The following is a 21785-nucleotide window of genomic DNA, read 5'->3' on the forward strand; positions in this document are numbered from 1 at the left end:
CAAGAACTGACGAGAGTATGGTGGTGTTTTTTAAAATACAGTCTGACAAATGTCTGGGTTGAAGAGCTAGAGCAGGCACCCCCCAAACTGCGGCCCTCCAGATGTTTTGGACTGCAATTCCCATCTTCCCTGACCACTGGCCCTGCTAGCTAGGGATCATGGGAGTTGTAGGCCAAAAACATATGGAGGGCCGCAGTTTGGGGGTGCCTGAGCTAGAGAGAGAATAAGGAGAACCAGGAAGTGTGTGGGGGGGTTGGCAGGAAGGACCGCTCTGCCGCAGAAATATAAAACCTGGCTCTTGTTCTTCCAGCGAGGTGGATAAGGTTTTGTCTGGCTTGGAGATCCTGTCTAAGGTGTTTGACCAGCAGAGCTCCCCCATGACCTCCCGGATCTTGCAGCAGGTGAGTGTGGCGATTGGAAGCAGAAGAGCGCCCCCCCCCAATAACTGAGTGGCTGGAGCACTTTTTTTCTGCAAGGAAAGATTAAAAGCGGCTTTTTGGGGTTAGGGATTTGGCAGATCTGGGAAAGGGAAACTGAGATGAGCATGGAGCAGCCCTTGATTCATTTGAAGGTGGCTCTATCTCCTCTCGGTCTCCTTTTCCAGGCTAAACATACCCAGCTCCTTCAACCGTTCCTCATCAGGCTCGGGTTTCCAGACCCTTGGTCGCCCCCCCCCCCCCCCGCCCACTTTCCAGCTTGTCAACACCCTTCTTAAATTGTGGTGCCCAGAACTGGACACAGGACTCCAGGTGTGGTCTGTCAAGGCAGACTAGAGAGGGGCTACTCCTTCCTTGACTTCTAGACTTCTGTAGATGCAGCCTAGAATAGTGTTAGCCTTTTTTGCCGCTGCATCACACTGTTGATTCGTGACTTGTGGTCCACAATGACCCCTAAATCCTTGTCCTGCTAGTAAGCCAGGTTGCCCCCCCCCCCGGCCATCTTAAATTTGTGCATCTGGTTCTTCCTGCCTAAGTGCAGGAATGAAATCCACTCGTTTAGTTTGGGCTTCAATCTGTTAAGGTCCTTTTGAATTCCGATTCTACGACATTAGCTGCCCCCTCCGCCAGTTTGGTGTCCAGCCTGCAAACTGGATGAGAATTCCCTCAATTCCTTCAGCCAAGTCATTTAGAGAGCTACGTGTTTTGCTCTCCAGAAAGTCCCCCCCCCCTGAGCCTCCGAAAGTGGCCCCAACTGAACCCCGGCGGAAGGTGGGCTGCTTTTGAGAACCAGTGTAGTTTAATGGTTAGAGCGTTGGACTATTTCATGGGAGAGCAGAGTTTGCGTCCCCACTCAGCCATGACGCTGACTGTGTGTGGCCTTCTCTCAGCCCAACCTACCTCACAGGGTTGTTGTCAGGGAGAGCCATGCAGGACACCGTCAGCTCCTGGGGGGGGGAAGGGGGGCGTAAATGGAGCCAAATAAATAAATAAAACTAGACAAAAGAGGGTAAGGCTGTCAGTGCCTTATCCTCTCTCCCCCCCCCTTATTCATTTGTCTGATTTAATTTATTTATTTACTAGTCATGATGGCTAGTAAATTAATTGAAAAACAAATTTATGTATTTTACTGGATCAGAGGTAGCCTCCCTCTAATTCAACGGAACGGAATCTGAATCCTGTGAGCTCATATCTATTCCCACCTGTCCTACCTGGGACACCGTATGTTGTGTCAGGTGTGGGGGCAGGTAAGGGCACAACAATTAGCTGATCCTCGGGGCTTGCAGGGCACGGGGTTTTCGCAAGTGCCGATGATGATCAGCTTCACCGAAAAAAAACCTGTGTATTCATTACCAGCCCGTCCTCCGTGTTCTTTCTGGTTTGCTGCCTGGAACAGGACTTGAGACTGGCACCCCCAGTATCAGTTCCTGGACCCCCCCCCCCGAGCGTCTCCTGCCCCTCCTGTGCCAGAAAGCTTCTCCCGGGTCTTTGTTTCCCAACCCTCTTATCTTCTGGTCCCCAGACCGCCAGCCAAACCGGAGAGCAGGAGCTGGAGAGCCTCGTCCTGAAGCTATCCATCTTGAAGGACTTCCTGTCCAGTATTGAGAAAAAGGTGAGTGCCAGGCACTCTTGTCCTCCTCCTCCACCTCCTCCTCCTCCTCCTCCTCCTCCTCCTCCTCCTCCTCACTGACGGGTCTGGTGGCTGTTTCTGGGCTGCAGCCATGAAACCTGGTAAGGGGGGGCACCCTCTGCCCCTCCCCGTCTTCTCTGGAAGGAGAGTGGGATGGAGCCCAATGCTGCTGCTGTTTGTTTATTATCTGTCCTGTGCCCTAAGCTCCCAGAGTGGGATAGAGCAGTAAAACACAATATTAAAAACAATTTCAAGCAACTTGCGAAAATTAGTTACAGGTAGGTAGCCGTGTTGGTCTGAGTCGAAGCAAAATAAAACAATTCCTTCGGTAGCACCTTAAAGACCAACTAAGTTTTTATTTTGGTATGAGCTTTGGTATGAGCTTTGTTTTATTTTGCGAAAATTAGGTGTGCCTTGATAATGCACGTGTCAAAAGCCAGGGGGTAAAGAGGGGGGTGTCCTCAGCATCCTCTGAAGATGCCAGGTGCACCTCTTTGGCGAGGGAGTCCCATGACTTAGGGGCCACCACAGAGGAGACCCTCTCCTGAGCTTCTGAGGGCAGAGGAACTGTCAAGAGGGCCCTGTGTTGATCTCGGCGGCTGGAAGCCCCCTTTTGGTTGTATGGGGACTGCACATCTTGAATTGGGCACATCTTGAATTGGGCCCAGAAATGACCTGGCAACCAGCGCAGTTATTTTAGAACGGGGGAAACATCGTGTGATCTAAATGGGACCTCAGCCAGTGACCCAGCTGATGTGTTTCAGGCCAGTTGATTTGATTTGATTTATTATTACGGTTCTTGACCAGCACACATAAATATGCAATACATAAAATCAATAAAAGAAAACAAGAATATATAAAAATAGACACTAAGCATAAGTTTTAACAATTGGTTAAAATAAAACTAATTAAAAGGAGTATTACTACTTAGGGAGGTAGACTGCAGCAGTTAATATCACTGGGTCCTCTTTAGCTAGTCCTGAAGATGTTCTGAGGATATTTGGACACTGCTAATTAGATTGGACAGAATTTTTATGGCTCTAGCACAGAATTTGGCAACCTTCGCTGACACATTAGGGTTAGCGTCGGAAAGAAGCCACTCTATATAGAAATTATCCGAGCGTCCAGGTAGCTCTGCCAGTATAGTGTGGATAAGCTCGCCTCGCACCTCCTTCAGGCCAGTGGAAGTTTTCGAGTCGTCTTCAAGGGCAGCCCCACGCAGAGCACATTGCAGCCATCGAATCTGGAAGTTACCGAAGTGTGGAGTTCAAATAATCTCCGTCTAAAAGCAGCCATAGCTGGCGATCGCGCCGTATCTGGGAAAAGGCCCTCCTTGCCACCGAGACCGCCTGAGCCTCCAGTGGCAGGATTGAATCCAAGAGGGAGATGGAATTCTCGCCCTGCCCGCCAGTCCTTGCCTTCTCCCACAAGGGGGGGGGAAGCATGAAGGGATCTGAGTGCTTGGCTCTCGGACATACTCCAGAACCTTCCCCATCTGGCAAACTCTTTAGACCGTGGTTTAAAAAGAGGTGGCAATTTGTGTGTGTGTGTGGGGGGGGGGAGATGATAAATTGCAAGCCTGCCTATCCGCAAGCAGCCCTTGTCATCCACATTTTTACCGGCTGCAGTTTGGTTTTTCAGGAGTGGGGAGGGGATTGGGGAGGGGGTCTTCCTGCTTGGAGAATGTGGCAGGGGTGGGCATGGGGGCAGGCAAGCCCTTGACCCTGGAAGCTTGTTGGGGGAAGGTGCTGGGAGGACAATGGGAACCCTGAAATTTTGCGCTCTCTCTCGCATTATTGTCCCCATGCTCAATGTATTTTCTCAGCTGCTAAGTCCTTCGATTTCCACCGGGTCAAATTGCAAGCCAGCGTGCTTATGACCGAAGCCTTGTTTCAGTTTGTGGTGGGTGATTTGGTAGAACAGTGCCTTTCCCATCAAGTAACCACAAACCAGAAGTTTGCTGGGGTGGTGAGCTGCTTGTCCAGAAAGGGGAGGGGGTTGCTCCCCTGCCCCCCACCCCCAGCACTGCTTACGGCTCGAGGGTGCGCATCCTGAGTGCACTGTCCCGTTTTTGACCAAGTACAGTGGTACCTTGGTTCTCAAACGCCTTGGTACTCAAACAGCTTGGAACCCAAACACTGCAAACCCGGAAGTAAGTGTTCCGGTTTGCAAACTTTTTTCGGAAGCCGAATGTGCTCCGTTTTGAGTGTTACGCTGAGGTCTGTCTGTTTTTGCTATTTATTTTGTGGTTTTGCGGCTTTTTTGCTTTGTTTTTGTGACTGTGTAGAACCCAGTTCAGCTACTGATTGATTGATTGATTGATTGTGTGACTGCAGTACATTGTTTATTGCTTTCATTTTATGGATCAATCGTCTCATTAGATCAGGGTCCCCAAATTATGGCCCGGGGGCTGCATATGGCCCGGGAGGCTCTTTTATGCGGCCCCCAGCAACCCCCCCGCCCGCTCTTACCGGCACGGCTGCCCACTTCTGACCCGGAAAAGCGACGGAAATAGCTTGCGCATGTGCGCAAGCGCGTCATTTCCGGTGTACGTCCGGGTCGGAGGAGGCTCCTGCACATGCGCAGAAGCTATTTCTGGCACTTTCCAGGTCGGGAGTGTGTCAGAAATAGCGCATGCGCATGGGCGCGCCCGCCCGCGCACTCCCGCGTGCCAGTGCGCGCCCCTTGGCCCGCCGCACAAATAGCGCGGTGGGCATCCGGCCCGAAGCCAGGTAAGTTTGGGGACCCCTGCATTAGGTAGTAAAATTCATGTTAAATTGCTGTTTTAGGGGTTGCTTTTAAAAGTTGGGAACAGATTTTGCATTACTTTCTATGGGAAAGCGCACCTTGGTTTTAGAATGCTTCTGTTTTGGAACAGACTTCCGGAACAGATTAAGTTTGAGAACCAAGGTACCACTGTAGATGGATGCCCTAGGAGAAAACTGGGGTCTGATTTGGGGGTCATGAGTAGTTGCCAAGTATCTCAAACTCTCAGTAGTGCTGCCAGGACAGAGCTTTGGGGCAGAGCTCACGGGCCCCACTCAGCAGGGCGTGTGCACATGGGCCTCCCAAAACACAGCAGGGCTGGCTGGCTGCAGAGGCAAGAAATTAAAATTAACCCCCGTGGCCGCCTCCTCCAGCCCCCAGTGAGGTCGGTAAACCCCTAGAATTCCCCATGCCCTCCGCTCTTCTAAAATTCTGCAGTGTAAACACACACAGGCACCTATTGCCTTTCTTCCCTTTCCCTCACCTTGGGAATGAAAATAAATTCCCCGAAAGCAAACCAAATGATGGAGTCCCATTTTTATTAGACTGCCGCAGACCTAGGAAAGACAACATATGCAAAAGCGGTTGGGCTTGTTGCCTTTGTACATGGTTGCTAATGTCCTCGGAGCAGAATTTGGGTGGAGGGGGCGGGCGAGTGGGGCTGAGTAACAGAGAGAGGGGCTGCTGGGGGGCAGGGGTCACAAACATCATGGAGGTGAAGGAATTGGGGGGGGGTGTCCTGTGGCTGGAAGATGCCTGTATCCTGTGTGTGTGGGGGGGAGTCCTGCTGTGAATGGGGAGGGGGCAATTGCATTCACATGCATCTCTTTATGGAGCCCAGGCTCTTGGCTCCTCCTGTTTTTAATTGCTGTAGTGTAGGAAATAAGCAACTGTCTTCTCAGTGGTGGCACCCGCCCTGTGGAACTCCCTCCCACCAGATGTCAAGGAAATAAACAACTAGACTGGTGACTGGGAGTGGCTGCCGAGACCACATAACACCGGTCCTGAAAGACCTGCATTGGCTCCCAGTACGTTTCCGAGCACAATTCAAAGTGTTGGTGCTGACCTTTAAAGCCCTAAATGGCCTCAGCCCAGTATACCTAAAGGAGCATCTCCACCCCCATCGTTCTGCCCGGACACTGAGGTCCAGCTCCGAGGGCCTTCTGGCGGTTCCCTCCCTGTAAGAAGGGAGGTTACAGGGAACCAGGCAGAGGGCCTCCTCAGTGGTGGCACCCGCCCTGTGGAACGCCTTCCCACCAGATGTCAAGGAAATAAACAACTATCTTTTAGAAGACATCTGAGGGCAGTTTAGGGAAGTTTTTAATGTTCAATCTTTTATTGCGTTTTTAATAACCTGTTGGAAGCCACCCAGAGTAGCTGGGGAAACCCAACCAGATGGGCAGGTTAGAAATAATAATAATAATAATAATTATCATTATCATTATCATTATCATTATCATTATCATTATCATTATCATTAATTTCAACAGGATTGTCTTAACTGTCTAATTTAACTGTTGACATTTCCGTATTAGCATCCACACAGCTGCTTTTACACTTTGCAGACTGCTTTAGAAGCCTGTTTTGGGTTAAAGCGGAGTATAAATCGACAACAAGGATAATCCCAAGTTATTGTTATGATCATACTCTTAACTATCTCCCTTGCAGGCTTTGAAAGCTCTCCAGGACATGAGTTCCACAGCCCAGCCTGGGCTTGCCCTGCCTTCTTCACGAAAAGCAAAGAGCATTCCTGTCCAGGCATTTGAGGTAAAAGTCAAGACTTTTCAATCACTCCTTAGGCTCAGCCCGAGGCCCTGAGTTGCAGTTGTCTGCGTCCAGAGAAGGTGCCAGGATTTTGGCCCTCCGTGGTGCAAAAGGAACACTTTGGGCTGAATGTCCCAGAAGCCAAAGAGGCGGTCCAAATTAACCCTTCCGGTCACCAGGGGGCCAGGATTCAGTCGCCTCTGCAACTCCTTCCACACGGTGGCAAAAAAGAGAGCGTGTATTAACTTGCCTCATTCCCTCCATTCCTGTGAAGCTGCCTTGGCATCAGCGTTGGCCTAGGTAGCTCAGCATTGCCAACACTGACTGGCAGAGGCTTCCCAGGGTATCAGGCAGGGGCCCAATCCTCCCTTGAGATGCCCCTGGGACATTCTGCATGCGAAGACGATGCTCTCAGCTAAGGTCCCTTCCCCAATTAATTGAGGAGGCAGCGGCAGTGTAGTGTTAGAGCATCAAACCAAGGCCTGGGAGACCAGGGCTCGGATCCTTACTTGGCCACAAAACTCTTTTGACCAGCCGCTGACTCTCGGCTCAGCCTACCTCGCAGGGTTGTGGTGAGGATCAGCGGGGAGGTGGGTAGCTGTGTGCCCTACCTTGAGCTCCTCATAGGAAAGGTGGCCTATAAACGCTGTAAACATAAACAGATGCGTGAATAATTGCCTTGTGTGTTGAGGAACATCTCATGGGACACCCTCCCTTCTCCCCATCCCTCCCTCTCAGGTGAAGCTGGACCTGACCTTGGGCGACCTCACGAAGATCGGGAAATCTCAGAAGTACACCTTGAGCGTGGATGTGGAAGGTGGGAAGCTTGTTGTGCTGAAGAAGCAGAAGGACTCCCAGGAAGACTGGAACACCTTTGCTCACGACAAGAGTAAGGAGGAGCCCCAAGTGTATCTCTCGCTGGAGACCCCCCCCCCAAGCGGTGCCCCTCTTGGGGACCGAGTCTCCTTTGCCCTCCCTGGCTCATCTTCCCCTCCAGATGATCAGGTTGTGGCCTTTTGAGGAATCCACCTTAAGGAAGAAGCCCTCTCCAAAGAACAACTGATTTGGGGAGGGGGGAGGGTTTCGTCGTCATGTTTTGGTGATACCTGTAGGAGCGTCTCCACCTCCATCGTTCTGCCCGGACACTGAGGTCCAGCGCCGAGGGCCTTCTGGCGGTTCCCTCACTGCGAGAAGCCAAGTTACAGGGAACCAGGCAGAGGGCCTTCTCGGTAGTGGCACCCGCCCTGTGGAACTCCCTCCCACTAGATGTCAAAGAGAAAAACAACTACCAGACTTTTAGACGACATCTGAAGGCAGCCCTGTTTAGGGAAGCTTTTAATGTTTAATAAATTACTATATTTTAATATTTCTGCTGGAAGCCACCCAGAGTGGCTGGTGAAACCCAGCCAGATGGGCGGTGTATAAATAATAAATTATTGTTGTTATTATTATTATTATTATTATTATTATTATTATTATTAGTGATTCTCCTGCCTCGACCTGATGGCTTGAGCTGCCCCCTGAAACCTGCCCATAGGGAACACGCTGTCTCAACCTGGTCCACAGCCCAGCGGTGTTGGACTACAACTCCCATGAGCCTCAGCATCTTACGGCTGTGCAGGCCGGGGCTGTTGGGAGTTGTAGTCCAAACAGGTGTCAGGGGGAGGCACCAGGCCAGTGAAGGCTGCATTAAACTCCTACCCGTCTATCTAGATATGAAGGCTAACTGGAAAGGGGGAAGCCAACATTCCTATGCATTGTGTCTGTATTTATTTACTGTAATAAAATTTATACACCCCTTCATTGTAAAAAGAGAGAAAACCCTCCCAAGCGGTTGACACACAAAAAAGATAAAGCAATAAAACAGAAAGGTTGCAGCAATAATTTACAACTTTTGAAAAGTTAAAATAGCAACAGACTGAAAACCAGCTTTCTAAGCACCTGGGCAGGCTTGTCTAAACCTCTTCCTCTTTCTCCCCAGTCCGCCAGCTGATCAAATCCCAGCGGGTGCAGAATAAGCTGGGAATCGTCTTTGAGAAGGAGAAAGAGAAGACTCAGCGGAAGGACTTCATCTTTGTTAGTGCCAGGGTGAGTCTGGAGCGCCAGCGGTCAGGATCCCCTTGGCCAGAGGAGCGTGGAAAGGTCAGGCGGAGGTCCCCAGCGAGCTTCTTGGCCAAGTGGGCGATTTGAACCCTGGTCTCTCCCACGTTCTAGCCATTGCAGCACCATGGGCTCTCAAGATTTACTTATAAATCTTAGAGGTTTTGTAAATAAGTTGAACGGGTTGTCCTTCTGACACCTACGACGCTCTGCAGTCCCTGGCTATGAGCTTTCTCTGTGTGTCTCTGCTTGTCCCCTCACTGCAGTGCCGGATTTATGTATAAGCTAAACAAACTACTGTATAGCTTAGGGCCCCGCTCTCTTGGGGGCCCCCTAAAAAATTAAAGGAAGAAAACCTGGATGTACATTTCCAAAATATAAGATAAAAAATAAAATAGAACCTACATACAGCAACCGTGTTTTGTGTTGTGTAGGCTCCGATGATGTAAGTCTTGGGCCCCGCCTGCTAGCCTGCTCCCTAAAATTTCACTGGTTTGCTCCTTTCTATATATAGGGTGCCTACATTCTGCATGGACTGGCTGCATGCAAGGGACCCAGGTGGCTCTGTGGGTTAAACCACAGAGCCCAGGGCTTGCCGATCAGAAGGTCGATGGTTCGAATCCCTGCAATGGGGTGAGCTCCCGTTGCTCGGTCCCAGCTCCTGCCCACCTAGCAGTTTGAAACCACATCAAAGTGCAAGTAGATAAATAGGGACCGCTGCGGCAGGAAGGTAAATGGGGTTTCCGTGTGCTGCTCTGGTTTGCCAGAAGCGGCTTAGTCATGCTGGCCACATGACCTGGAAGCTGTCTGTGGACAAACGCTGGCTCCCTCGGCCTATAGAGGGAGATGAGCGCCGCAACCCCAGAGTCGGACACGACTGGACCTGATGGTCAGGGGCCCCTTTACCTTTACCTTTATATATAGGGTGCCTACATTCTGCATGGACTGGCTGCATGGCAACATGTGCAAATGGCTCTAGTTACCTATTAGGTCCATAAATTACCATATAGCATCTAAAGGCAGCCCTGTTTAGGGATGCTTTTAATGTTTAATTGATTATTTTATTTTATCTTTCTGTTGGAAGCCGCCCAGAGTGGCTGGGGAAACCCAGCCACATGGGCAGGGTATAAATTATTATTATTATTATTATTATTATTATTATTATTATTATTATATTCAACAACAAAAAACAGTGACAATTTGTTGTTGACAACGAACAGCTGGATAAATAAAGGGCACCATTACCTTCAGTAGCTTAGGGCCTCATCAAACCTAAATCTGGCTCTGCCTCACTGCCATTTCCACCACAAGGAAGGGTTGTTGTTGTTGTTGCGGCTGCCACTCAGGGACGCGAGCGCCTGAGAATGTTGACATCCATGCGCACAGCAACTGGGACCCAGAAGCATCGCTGCCACTGACTGTGGAGGCAGAGCAGAGCCAAAGTGGCCAGCGGCTATCGGTAGCTCACTCCTCCTCCATGAATTTGTAGCATGAATTAGCCTGAGTGGCATGAATTGCAGCCGAAGGGGGTCAGAGAGGGGGCAGTGCCCTGCTGCTCCTGGAGGGAGGGAGGGAGGGAGGGAGGGAGGGAGGGAGGGAGGGAGGCCCATGGATGCGGCCGGAGGGGAGGAAAAAGGAGGAAAGAACTGGTAAAAATTCACCAAACCTCCAACATTTATTATTATCATATTTATGATTTTCAGTTTTACACATTTTAATAGAATCATAGAATTGGAAGAGACCACAAGGGCCATCCAGTCCAACCCCCTGCCAAGCAGGAAACACCATCAAAGCATTCTTGACATATGCCTGTCAAGCCTCTGCTTAAAGACCTCCAAAGAAGGAGACTCCACCACACTTCTTGGCAGCAAATTCCACTGCAGAACAGCTCTTACTGTCAGGAAGTTCTTCCTAATGTTTAGGTGGAATCTTCTTTCTTATAGCTTGAATCCATTGCTCCGTGTCTGCTTCTCTGGAGCAGCAGAAAACAATTTTTCTCCCTCCTCCATATGACATCCTTTCATATATTTGAACATGGCTATCATATCACCCCTTAGCCTTCTCTTCTCCAGGCTAAACTTACCCAGCTCCCTAAGCCGTTCCTCATAAGGCATTGTTTTTTGACAATCATTTTAACATTTCAAAACACGACTCCCTTCCCCCTCTTTCTTCGGTTCCTTAAATTTGTTTTTTAATATTTTCTGCAAATTCCAAATTAGTTGACTCATTTGTTCATCTGCTTTAAATGTATACTCTTATAAAACTGCAATCCTGCCGATGTTCTTAAAAGCATCCACAGTTCTGAGAAGTGCAGGTGGATTTGCTGGTGCGTTCCAAGCCAGGGCATCAAGAGGGCTAGAAACATGCTGCTTTAAGAATAGATACGGAAATGGAGGTTATTGCCTAGAAAGTTGGGGAGCCCTGAGAGGTTTGGCCTGCTTGTGTTTTTTCTGAGGCTGTTCTCTTTGTCTTGCTTGCCCTCCTGTCGTGTTCCCGGCCCCCTCACTCCAGAAACGCGAGGCATTCTGCCAACTCCTGCAGCTGATGAAGAACAGACATTCGAACCAGGACGAGCCGGACATGATTTCCATCTTCATTGGCACATGGAATATGGGTCAGTCTTGCTATTGGGGTGTGTGAACCTTTTCCTGGGCTGTCACTGGTGTCGGGGTCAAGAGAGGAGCTGCGGGGAGCAGTCTGCACTCATCTTTATTCCGTAAAATGTACAGACCCCTTGATGGCAGAAACAAAACCAAAAAAACTCCAAAACGGTTTCCGGAAAAGGCAAAACGCAATGATCAATAAGAAGAATAAATTGTAATAATGCAAGACTTTTGGAAAGTTAAAATAAGCCAGAAACAGATTAGAACTCGCACCAACTTTCTAAATACCTGGGTAGGCTTGCCTGTAGACAAAAATGCTTTTAGCAGGCACCCAAAATAGAACAGCGAATGTTCCTGCCCGGCGACAGTACAAAGCCCACGACTTTTGCACATTTAGTCTTTGTGCTTTGGGCAAAGAAAATAACCAAAAATAAAAAGGGGGTGGAAAGCATCTGGGCGTCTGGGAAAATAGACTCTGGCGATCCCACCCACCATTGCACCCAATATGTTTCAGCTATAGTGGTAACTCAAGTTAGAGACGCTCAGGTTACAGACTCCGCTAACCCAGAAATAGTCCCTCAGGTTAAGAACTTTGCTTAAGGATGAGAATAGAAATCACGCGGCGGGGCGGCGGGAGGCCCCCTTAGCCAAAGTGGTGTCTCAGGTTAAGAACGGACCTCCAGAATGAATTAAGTTCTTAACCCGAGGTACTATTGTACAGTCGTACCTTGGATCCTGAATGCCTTGGTACTCGGACATTTTGGCTCCCGAACGCCACAAGCCTGGAAGTGAATGTTCCGATTTTTGAACGTTCTTTGGAAGCCTAACGGACTTCCGGAACGGATTCCGTTCGACTTCCAAGGTACGACGGTATATGCCATTTTGGCTTTAGATGCAATCCTCGGAACGTAACATCTCTTACCGTAATGCAAATTCAAAATACAGTACAGTCATACTTTGGAAGTCGAACGGAATCCATTCCGGAAGTCTGTTTGACTTCCAAAATGTTTGGAAACCAAAGCGCGGCTTCAAATTGGCTGCAGCTAACTCCTGCAGCCAATCAGAAGCCGCGGAAGCCCTGTCGGCTTCCGAAATTAGTTTGCAAACCGGTACAGTCACTTCCAGGTTTGTGGCATTTGGGAGCCGAAACGTTCAGGAACTAAGCTGTTCAACTTCCAAGGTACGACCGCAATGCAAATTACACGAATTCAAAACATTTCCACACAGTCTTAAAAACCAGGAACATCCGTGCTCCTGCCAAAAAGACAAAGAACACTCTCTGCAAAAAACATTAAGAAGAAACAAAAATATTTAAGCAGAACATTCGCCTTATAAGGTCCCAGGCTGGGCGGTAGAGCAAGGGTAGGGAAAAACTGGTGCAGGTGGGTGGTCCCAGCAGACTCCCCCCAACTCCCCCCCCCACTGCAATGACTGCCAATGGTTAAATTTATTTAAGGAATAAGCGTATAATAGATTAGAATCAGTGGAAGTGAGGGAGATACGAAAAGGTTGTAGATAATACAATGGTGTGAAATAAGTATTGTTAGAAGATAATGATAATTTAATTAAGAAGTAAGATATAGATAGAGTGTAAAAGAATTAATTAATTTAATTAAGAAGTAAGATATAGATAGAGTGTAAAAGATAAGATGTAAAAGATAGAGAAATAAGGTAATATCAAAGTAATAATTAGAGTTTATATAAGATTTAGAGTTTACTAAGGATGATATGTAAAGAATCGCAGAAGGAGGTGGAATGAGGAAGTCAATTGATTAGAAATAAGGGTTAAGTTAGAATTTTTGCTTTTGTATTTCTGGTATTTATTTATTTTTGTATTTTTTGTGTTTTGTATTTTCTTTTTGTGTTTTGTATTTTTGTATGTTTTTGTTGTTTGTAAAAATCTTTAATAAATACATTTTTTATATATAAAAAAATGACTAGCCAATGGTTGGACGCCTCTGGCAGAGCCCACTGGGGTGGAGAGGCCTGCTTCTGATTGGCTGGCTCCCTCTTCTCCTCTGCAGGCAGCGTGCCGCCTCCCAAGAACATCACCTCCTGGTTTGCCTCGAAGGGTCTGGGCAAGACGCTGGACGAGATGACCGTCACCATCCCCCACGACATCTACGTCTTCGGCACCCAGGAGAACTCCATGGGGGACAAGGAGTGGGTGGACTTTGTGCGCGGAGTCCTCAAGGAGTTCACGGAAATAGAGTACCGGCCGGTGGGTGCCCAGGAGGAGGCAGAGGGGGGTGGGAGCGTGTTTTTCTCTCTCCCCAGCCAGGTCTTCCCATAAGAACGTAAGGTGAGCCTGCAGGATCAGACCGGTGGCCCGGCTAGTCTAGCACCCTCTTCTCGCAGCAGCCCTCTCCCCGCCTGTGGTTTCCGATTGCTGCCTTGTGATTGTGGAAACAAAATATAAAAAATTCCTTCCAGTAGCACCTTAAGAAAGGTAAAGGGACCCCTGACCATTAGGTCCAGTCGCTGATGACTTTGGGGCTGCAGCACTCGCTTTACTGGCCGAGGGAGCCAGCGTACAGCTTTCAGGTCATGTGGCCAGCATGACAAAGCCGCTTCTGGCGAACCAGAGCAGCACACAGAAGCGCCGTTTACCTTCCCGCCGGAGTGGTACCTATTTATCTACTTGCACTTTGATGTGCTTTCAAACTGCTAGGTTGGCAGGAGCTGGGACCGAGCAACAGGAGCTCACCCCGTCGTGGGGATTCGAACCGCTGACCTTCTGATCGGCAAGCCCTGGGCTCTGTGGTTTAACCCACAGCGCCACCCACGTCCCAACTTAGAGACCAACTAAGTTTGTTATTCGTATGAGCTTTCGTGTGCATGCACACTTCTTCAGATTCTTCAGATTGTGGAGGCAGAGCAGAGCCATTGTGGCTAGAAGCCACCAAGAGCCCTCTCCTCCTCCGTGAATTTGCCCGATCCTTTTATTTTATCTTTTATTAAATTTTACAATTTTGTCATCGTCACAGTCTTTATTTCAAAAACTAAATGCATTATAAACCCTCAACCGCCCACCCGATCCCCGGTGACTTCCCTCAACTTCCTTTTCTGGTTTTTGGGCATATTATCTCTCCCTGCTTACTGGTCCTTCTCCTATCCTTTTAACATCCTGTTTCTATTTCTACATTTGTTTTGCTAATTGCAAGTGTTTAATCAAACCCTGCAAGTGAGTCCATTTCTTTACATTGATTTTGTAAGTGGTTCCCAGTCCTTCTTAAAATCTCTGTTGTCTTTATGTTAGTTTTGCCATTTCAGTGTATTCTATCAGCTTTCCTTACCACTCTTCTTTTGTTGTTATTTCAGTAGAATCATAGAATCGTAGAGTTGGAAGAGACCACAAGGGCCATCCAGTCCAACCCCCTGCCAAGCAGGAAACACCATCAAAACATTCTTGACAGATGGCTGTCAAGCCTCTGCTTAAAGACCTCCAAAGAAGGAGACTCCACCACACTCCTTGGCAGCAAATTCCACTGCCGAACAGCTCTTACTGTCAGGAAGTTCTTCCTAATGTTTAGGTGGAATATTCTTTCTTGTAGTTTGAATCCATTGCTCCGTGTCCACTTCTCTGGAGCAGCAGAAAACAATCTTTCTCCCTCCTCCATATGACATCCTTTCATATATTTGAACATGGCTATCATATCACCCCTTAACCTTCTCTTCTCCAGGCTAAACATACCCAGCTCCCTAAGCCGTTCCTCATAAGGCATCGTTTCCAGGCCTTTGACCATTTTGGTTGCCCTCTTCTGGACACGTTCCAGCTTGTCAGTATCCTTCTTGAACTGTGGTGCCCAGAACTGGACACATTAGGACTGGACACATTAGGACATTAGAACTGGACTGCATTAGGTAGTGGAAGTTTTCGAGTCGTCTTCAAGGGCAGCCCCACGGAGAGCACATTGCAGCCATCGAATCTGGAAGTTACTGAAGTGTGGAGTTCAAATAATCTCCGTCCAAAAGCAGCCATAGCTGGCGATCGCGCCGTATCTGGGAAAAGGCCCTCCTTGCCACCGAGACCGCCTGAGCCTCCAGTGGCAGGATCGAATCCAAGAGGGAGATGGAATTCTCGCCCTGCCCGCCAGTCCTTGCCTTCCCCCACAAGGGGGGGGGAAGCATGAAGGGATCTGAGTGCTTGGCTCTCGGACATACTCCAGAACCAGAACCATACTCCAGAACAACCTTTCTCCCTCCTCTATATGACATCCTTTTATATATTTGAACATATATAAAAGTACTTTTCCATGTTTGGGCTAGTAATATCCTAGCCGCAGTTGTAGCATACATGAACAGTTTTTTTCTTATTTTTCGGCAAATCTTGACCTGAAATGCCTAACCATTCTGCACCCTCTGACCCAGAGAAGGGGAGAGGACCAAAATATTGCCTTTGCCGTGTTGCAGAAAGGAGCAAAGCAGGGGAGCCATAGCTCAAGGTGACAAGCGCATCCATGTTCTGTTCAGGTTCCCTTAAATCTCCAGTGTCCTCGGATGAAAAAACATAATCTCCTTGCTTGCCTCTTTCCAGATCGCCATGCAGTCCCTGTGGAACATTAAAATAGCCGTCCTGGTGAAACCAGAACATGAGAACCGGATCAGCCATGTCAGCACCTCCAGCGTGAAAACCGGGATCGCCAACACTCTGGGTAAGAGGAGAACTGTCCGGAGGCAGGCTCGGCTGCTCCAGATCCCCCCAGCAAGAGTCTTGGGTAGGAATAAGCCAAGTCGTTTTAGCGGTTTCCGTGTTGAGTCCATTTTAGAGTTATGCAAGTGTGCAACATAGGAAGTTGCCCCATGTGCTGTCAGAGTTGCCCACTATCCCTGGTTGCCATTGGATCTTGGGCATCTCTGCAAGGGAGCCTTTTCTGTTCCCGGATGCTATGACGATTGAACTGGAGACCTTCTGCTTGCAGAAGCTTTTTACCACCGAACCAAAGAAGCCTCTCTCCTCTTGCCCATTCCCACAAAGCTCTGCGCTCATGTTGGCAGCCTTTGCCAAACAGCTGCGGCTCAAACCCATTTGGGAAGATTTATTGCCTGGAGAGGAATTTGAGCAGGTGGGAGGAGCAGAAGCTGGTGAATTGCTGAGTACCTTGGTTCTCAAATGCCTTGATACTCAAAACAACTTGGAACCCAAACACTGCAAACCCGGAAGTAAGTGTTCCGGTTTGCGGACTTTTTCCGGAAGCTGAACGTGCTCCGTTTTGAGCGTTACGCTTCCAATTTGAGTGCCACACTTCCGTTTTGAGTGTTACGCTGAGGTCTGTCTGTTTTTGCTATTTATTTTACGTTTTTGTGACTCTTTTTGTTTTGTGACTGTGACTGTGTGGAACCCAGTTCAGCTACTGATTGCTTGATTGTTTGATGGATTGTGTGGCTGCAGTACGTTGATTATTGCTTTCTTTTTATGGATCAATGGTCTCGTTAGATAGTAAAATTCATGCTAAATTGCTGTTTTAGTTTGGTTCTTAAAAGTCTGGAACAGATTAATCCGTTTTGCATTACTTTCTATGGGAAAGCATGCCCTGGTTTTGGAACGCTTTGCTTTTGGAATGGGCTTCCAAAACGGATTAAATAACCAAGGTACCACTGTAATGTGAACTGCAGTCTAGGGCAGCTGTCTACCCTCCCTGCCCGCAGACTGTCTCACCAGAGTGGTGCATGCTCTGGTTATCTCCCGCTTGGACTACTGCAATGCGCTCTACGTGGGGCTACCTTTGAAGGTGACCCAGAAACTACAACTAACCCAGAATGCGGCAGCTAGACTGGTGACTGGGAGTGGCTGCCGAGACCACATACAGTGGAACCTCGGTTTATGAACACCTCGGTTTATGAATTTTCGGTTTATGAACCCCACGGACCCATCTGGAACAGATTAATTCATTTTCCATTACTTTCAATGGGAAAGTTTGCTTCAGTTTATGAACGCTTCAGTTTATGAACAGACTTCCGGAACCAATTACACCCATGCTTCAGTTTATGAACGCTTCAGTTTAAGTACTCCGCGGACCCGTCTGGAACGGATTAATCCACTTTCCATTACTTTCAATGGGAAAGTTTGCTTCAGTTTATGAACGCTTACTCCGCGGACCGTCTGGAACGGATCAATTCATTTTCCATTACTTTCAAGGGGAAAGTTCGCTTCAGTTTATGAACGCTTCAGTTTATGAACAGACTTCCGGAACCAATTGTGTTCATAAACCGAGGTACCACTGTAACACCGGTCCTGAAAGACCTACATTGGCTCCCAGTACGTTTCTGAGCACAATTCAAAGTGTTGGTGCTGACCTTGAAAGCCCTAAACGGCCCTGGTCCAGTATACCTGAAGGAGCGTCTCCACCCCAATCATTCTGCCTTGACACTGAGGTCCAGCACCGAGGGCCTTCTGGCGGTTCCCTCGCTACGAGAAGCCAAGTTACAGGGAACCAGGCAGAGGGCCTTCTCGGTGGTGGCACCCACCCTGTGGAATGCCCTCCCACCAGAGGTCTAATCCAGAATGGGGCAGGCAGACTGGTGACTGGGAGTGGCCACCAGGACCATATAAGACTTGTCCAAAAAGATCTACATCTGTTGGAAGCTGCCCAAAGTGGCTGGGGCAAGCTGGTCAGATGGGCAAGGTACAAATAATAAAACTACTATTATTATAAAAGTCAACACAAGAAGAGTCCTGACTGCTGCATGAGGGCAAAGTCCAGCCTCCTGTTCTCACAGTTGCCAAGCAGATGCCCTAAAGCGATGCCCACAAACAGGACCTGAGCACAAGAACCGCCCTCTCCCCACCTGGGATTCCCCTTGACAGGTATTCAGGTATGACTGTGGAGGCAGAATATAGACAATGGCAGCTTTATCCTCCATTAATCTGTCTAATCGTCTTTTAAAGTCACCTGCATTTGTGGAAACGGGAAAGTTGCAATGAAGCAGCACTGGAGGAATTTGTGCAATTCCCCTCTCCTGCCTAAATGCCCGCCACCCACATTACCTCAATTATTTTGCTTCCTAGGCAATAAGGGGGCTGTCGGTGTCTCCTTCATGTTCAACGGCACGTCGTTTGGGTTTGTGAACTGCCACCTCACCTCCGGCAACGAGAAGACAGCCAGGTGAGTCCTTTCCTCGCCACACCAAGGAGACTGGAGGGCTCTTGAGCATTTTGGAATGGGGTTGGGGACTGCTGGGCTGGAGGCGCCTCGGTCCACTATACCTGAAGGAGCATCTCCACCCCCATCGTCCAGCCTGGAAACTGAGGTCCAGCTCCGAGGACCTTCTGGCGGTTCCCTCCCTGCGAGAAGTGAGGTTACAGGGAACCAGGCAGAGGGCCTTCTCGGTGGTGGCACCCACCCTGTGGAATGCCCTCCCACCAGATGTCAAGGAAATAAACAACTACCTGACTTTTGGAAGGCAACTGAAGGCAGCCCTGTTTAAGGAAGTTTTTAATATGTGATGCTTTATTCAATTTTTAATACAGTGGTGCCTCGACTTACAAATTTAATCCGTTCCGAAGGCACCTCCGTAGGTCGAAAAATTTGCGCCATTGGAAACGCGATTTCCTATAGGAATGCTTTGGAAATGGAAAAATTCGTAAGTCGAAGCAACCCCATCTAAAAATTCGTAAGTCGAAAAAACCCTATCTAAAACTGCCGCGGTTTCCGTTCGGATGTCGAGAAATTCGTAAGCGTGCGCCATTTGCCCCAATTGTAAGTCGAAAAATTCGGTTGTCGAGTCGTTCGTAAGTTGCGGTACCACTGTATTCTGTTGGGAGCCGTCCATAGTAGCTGGGAAACCCAGCCAGATGGGCGGGGTATAAATAATAAATTATTATTATTATTATTATTATTATTATTATTATTATTATTATTATTATTTATACCCCCCCCCCAATCTGGCTGGATTTCCCCAGCCACTCTGGGCGGCTTCCAACCAAACATTAAGATACAATAATCTATTAAACATTAAAAGCTTCCCTAAATATTATTGACATGTTTTCCTATGGAGTGATTCATAAATGAAAGGGAATAAGTAAACTTCGCTCAGAAACCCTGCGCAGAACCGGCTTCTTCTTTTTCCCCGCTCCCACTCACCTCGTTCCTCTTTTTCTCCCCTCTCCACCCCCCAGGAGGAACCAGAATTACCTGGACATCCTTCGTCTCCTCTCCCTGGGCGACAAGCAGCTCAGCTCCTTTGACATCTCCCTCCGCTTCACTCACCTCTTCTGGTTTGGGGACCTCAATTACCGCCTGGACATGGACATTCAGGTGAGGAAGTGGGGGTTGGGCTTGTGCGGGGCCATGATCCTGTCCAGCCAGATAACCACCACGGCAAACCTGCAAGCAGGATCTGAGCAGAAAAGGATCTCTCTCCTGATTGCTGTTTCCAGAAACTGATATTTAGAAGCACCATGTGATCGATAAGAATAAGAGAACATTATTATAATTATATTATTATTCTATATGCAGTGGTACCTCGACTTACAAATGACTCGACTTACGAATGTTTCGAGTTACGAACAGAGTTCCGTCCGCCATTTTGGATGCGGTTTAGATAGGATTTTTTTGACTTACGAATTTTTAGATAGGATTTTTTTGACTTACGAATTTTTTTTAAAAAAATTCCCCATTGGCTTCGACTTACGAATTTTTCGACTTACGAAGGTCCATTCGGAACGGATTAAATTCGTAAGTCAAGGTACCACTGTATATTATTATACTTATATATGTTGTTTTATATACAGTGTGTGTGTGTGTGTGTGTGTGTGTGTGTGTGTGTAAAGGTAAAGGGGCCCCTGACCATCAGGTCCAGTCATGTCCGACTCTGGGGTTGCGGCGCTCATCTCGCTCTATAGGCCAAGGGAGCCTGTGTTTATCCGCAGACAGCTTCCGGGTCATGTGGCCAGCATGACAAAGCTGCTTCTGGCGAACCAGAGCAGCACACGGAAACGCTGTTTACCTTCCCGCCAGAGCGGTCCCTATTTATCTACTTGCACTTTGATGTGCTTTCGAACTGCTAGGTGGGCAGGAGCTGGGACCGAGCAACGGGAGCTAACCCCATGGCGGGGATTCGAACCGCCGACCTTCTGATCAGCAAGCCCTAGACTCTGTGGTTTAACCCTAAAATATTATCCTATATAATAAAGTGCAGGTGTCTCTGCGTCCAGATTCCCTGTGTCCCTGTGTCTGCGCTACTGCGCATGTGCCCCACGGACACAGGGATTGGATGCAGAGACTGCACGCACGCACGCACACGCTCTCCCCACCTACCGTTTCCCTGTGGCCGCCAACCGCTGCTCCCAGCCGAACTGAGCGTTGGCGGCGGTGGGGGAGCGCGTGTGTGTGCGTCCAGCAAGGACAGGTCCTGGGGTTCGGAGAAGCGCTGCGCAAGCGCTTCTCCGAACTCCGGGATGTCTCCTTCCTATTGGCGGCTGGGGGAGAGGAAGGAAGGAGGAGAAAGGGCTGCTTTCTCCTCCTTCGTTCCTGTCCCCCTGCCGCCGACAACAAGGACAGGTCCTGGGGTTTGGAGAAGTGCTGCGCAAGCACTTCTCCAAACCCCGGGATGTTCTAGTGCCCGTTTATTCAACGGGCTGAATTACACGTGTGTTTGTGTGTGTGTGTGTGTGTGTGTGTGTGTGTGTGTGTATATATATATATATATATATATATATATATATATATATATATATATATGGTATTATGTTGGAGGGGATGCTAGGAAACAGGGAATTATGTTCACATGTGTAAATATGTACAATTTTTCTGGCAAAGGGTGTTTAAGGAGATAGCAGAAATCTCTGGGTTAAAGCTGACCAAAGTCCAGAAGTAGCATTATTATCTATTTACAATGGGGTGGAAGGTTTCGCAGGCTACGAAGGACTCGCTCACAAATTTATTGACAGCTGCCCGAGTTATTATAGCTAGGAAGTGGAAGGGGCAAGGTGACTATAAAATGGAAGAATGGTATAGAGAGGTGTGGGATATAAATATTAATGATATATTAACATGTGCCATTAAAGTAAGATGGGGAATATGCAGGAGAAATGATTTTGAGGAGATATGGAAGGTGTTTGTAGAATCTGTACTGTTAAAATGGAAAGGGATCAAACCATTGCAAGAGGTGTTAACATTTAGGGAGGTTGGATAGTTACAATGGAATGGTCTCAGGGGTGGGGTGCATATTTTTATTCTTATTTATTTCTGATTATTACTTTGCTAATAATAATAATAATAATAATAATAATAATAATAATAGAAGCACGGCTGCCTCCAGCTGCCAAGGCAGAGCCATCACTTCCTCTTGTTGGAAGGTTTTTCAGTAGTTTTAACTATGTGCTGCATTAAGAAGTATGTATATATTAAAATCTGCCCTGAACTTCTTGGAGGGAGCAGGACTAATCCCTGGGACTTGTAGAGGAACAGAGAAAGACGGCAGTGCGCTTGGACATGCCAGAGGGCATTTCCACAGGCACCACTAGGCTCTGCTCCTCTGAAG

General features: G+C 48.2%; 1 protein-coding gene across 2 annotated transcripts in view; it reads left to right on the forward strand.

Moving 5' to 3' along the window:
* INPPL1 (inositol polyphosphate phosphatase like 1) overlaps window positions 1-21785 on the forward strand; it is a 75932-nt gene that overhangs the window by 34877 nt on the left and 19270 nt on the right. For both annotated transcript variants that reach the window (XM_060273962.1, XM_060273963.1), the window contains exons 6-15: window positions 311-401; window positions 1960-2049; window positions 6502-6600; window positions 7336-7486; window positions 8579-8685; window positions 11209-11311; window positions 13325-13521; window positions 15838-15955; window positions 18310-18406; window positions 19420-19558. In XM_060273962.1, the coding sequence (XP_060129945.1) occupies window positions 311-401; window positions 1960-2049; window positions 6502-6600; window positions 7336-7486; window positions 8579-8685; window positions 11209-11311; window positions 13325-13521; window positions 15838-15955; window positions 18310-18406; window positions 19420-19558 (1192 nt within the window). The remainder of the gene's footprint in view (window positions 1-310; window positions 402-1959; window positions 2050-6501; window positions 6601-7335; window positions 7487-8578; window positions 8686-11208; window positions 11312-13324; window positions 13522-15837; window positions 15956-18309; window positions 18407-19419; window positions 19559-21785) is intronic.

The sequence above is a fragment of the Zootoca vivipara genome, chromosome 4 (genome assembly GCF_963506605.1).
Source record: "Zootoca vivipara chromosome 4, rZooViv1.1, whole genome shotgun sequence".
In the NCBI taxonomy this organism is placed as follows: Eukaryota; Metazoa; Chordata; class Lepidosauria; order Squamata; family Lacertidae; genus Zootoca; species Zootoca vivipara.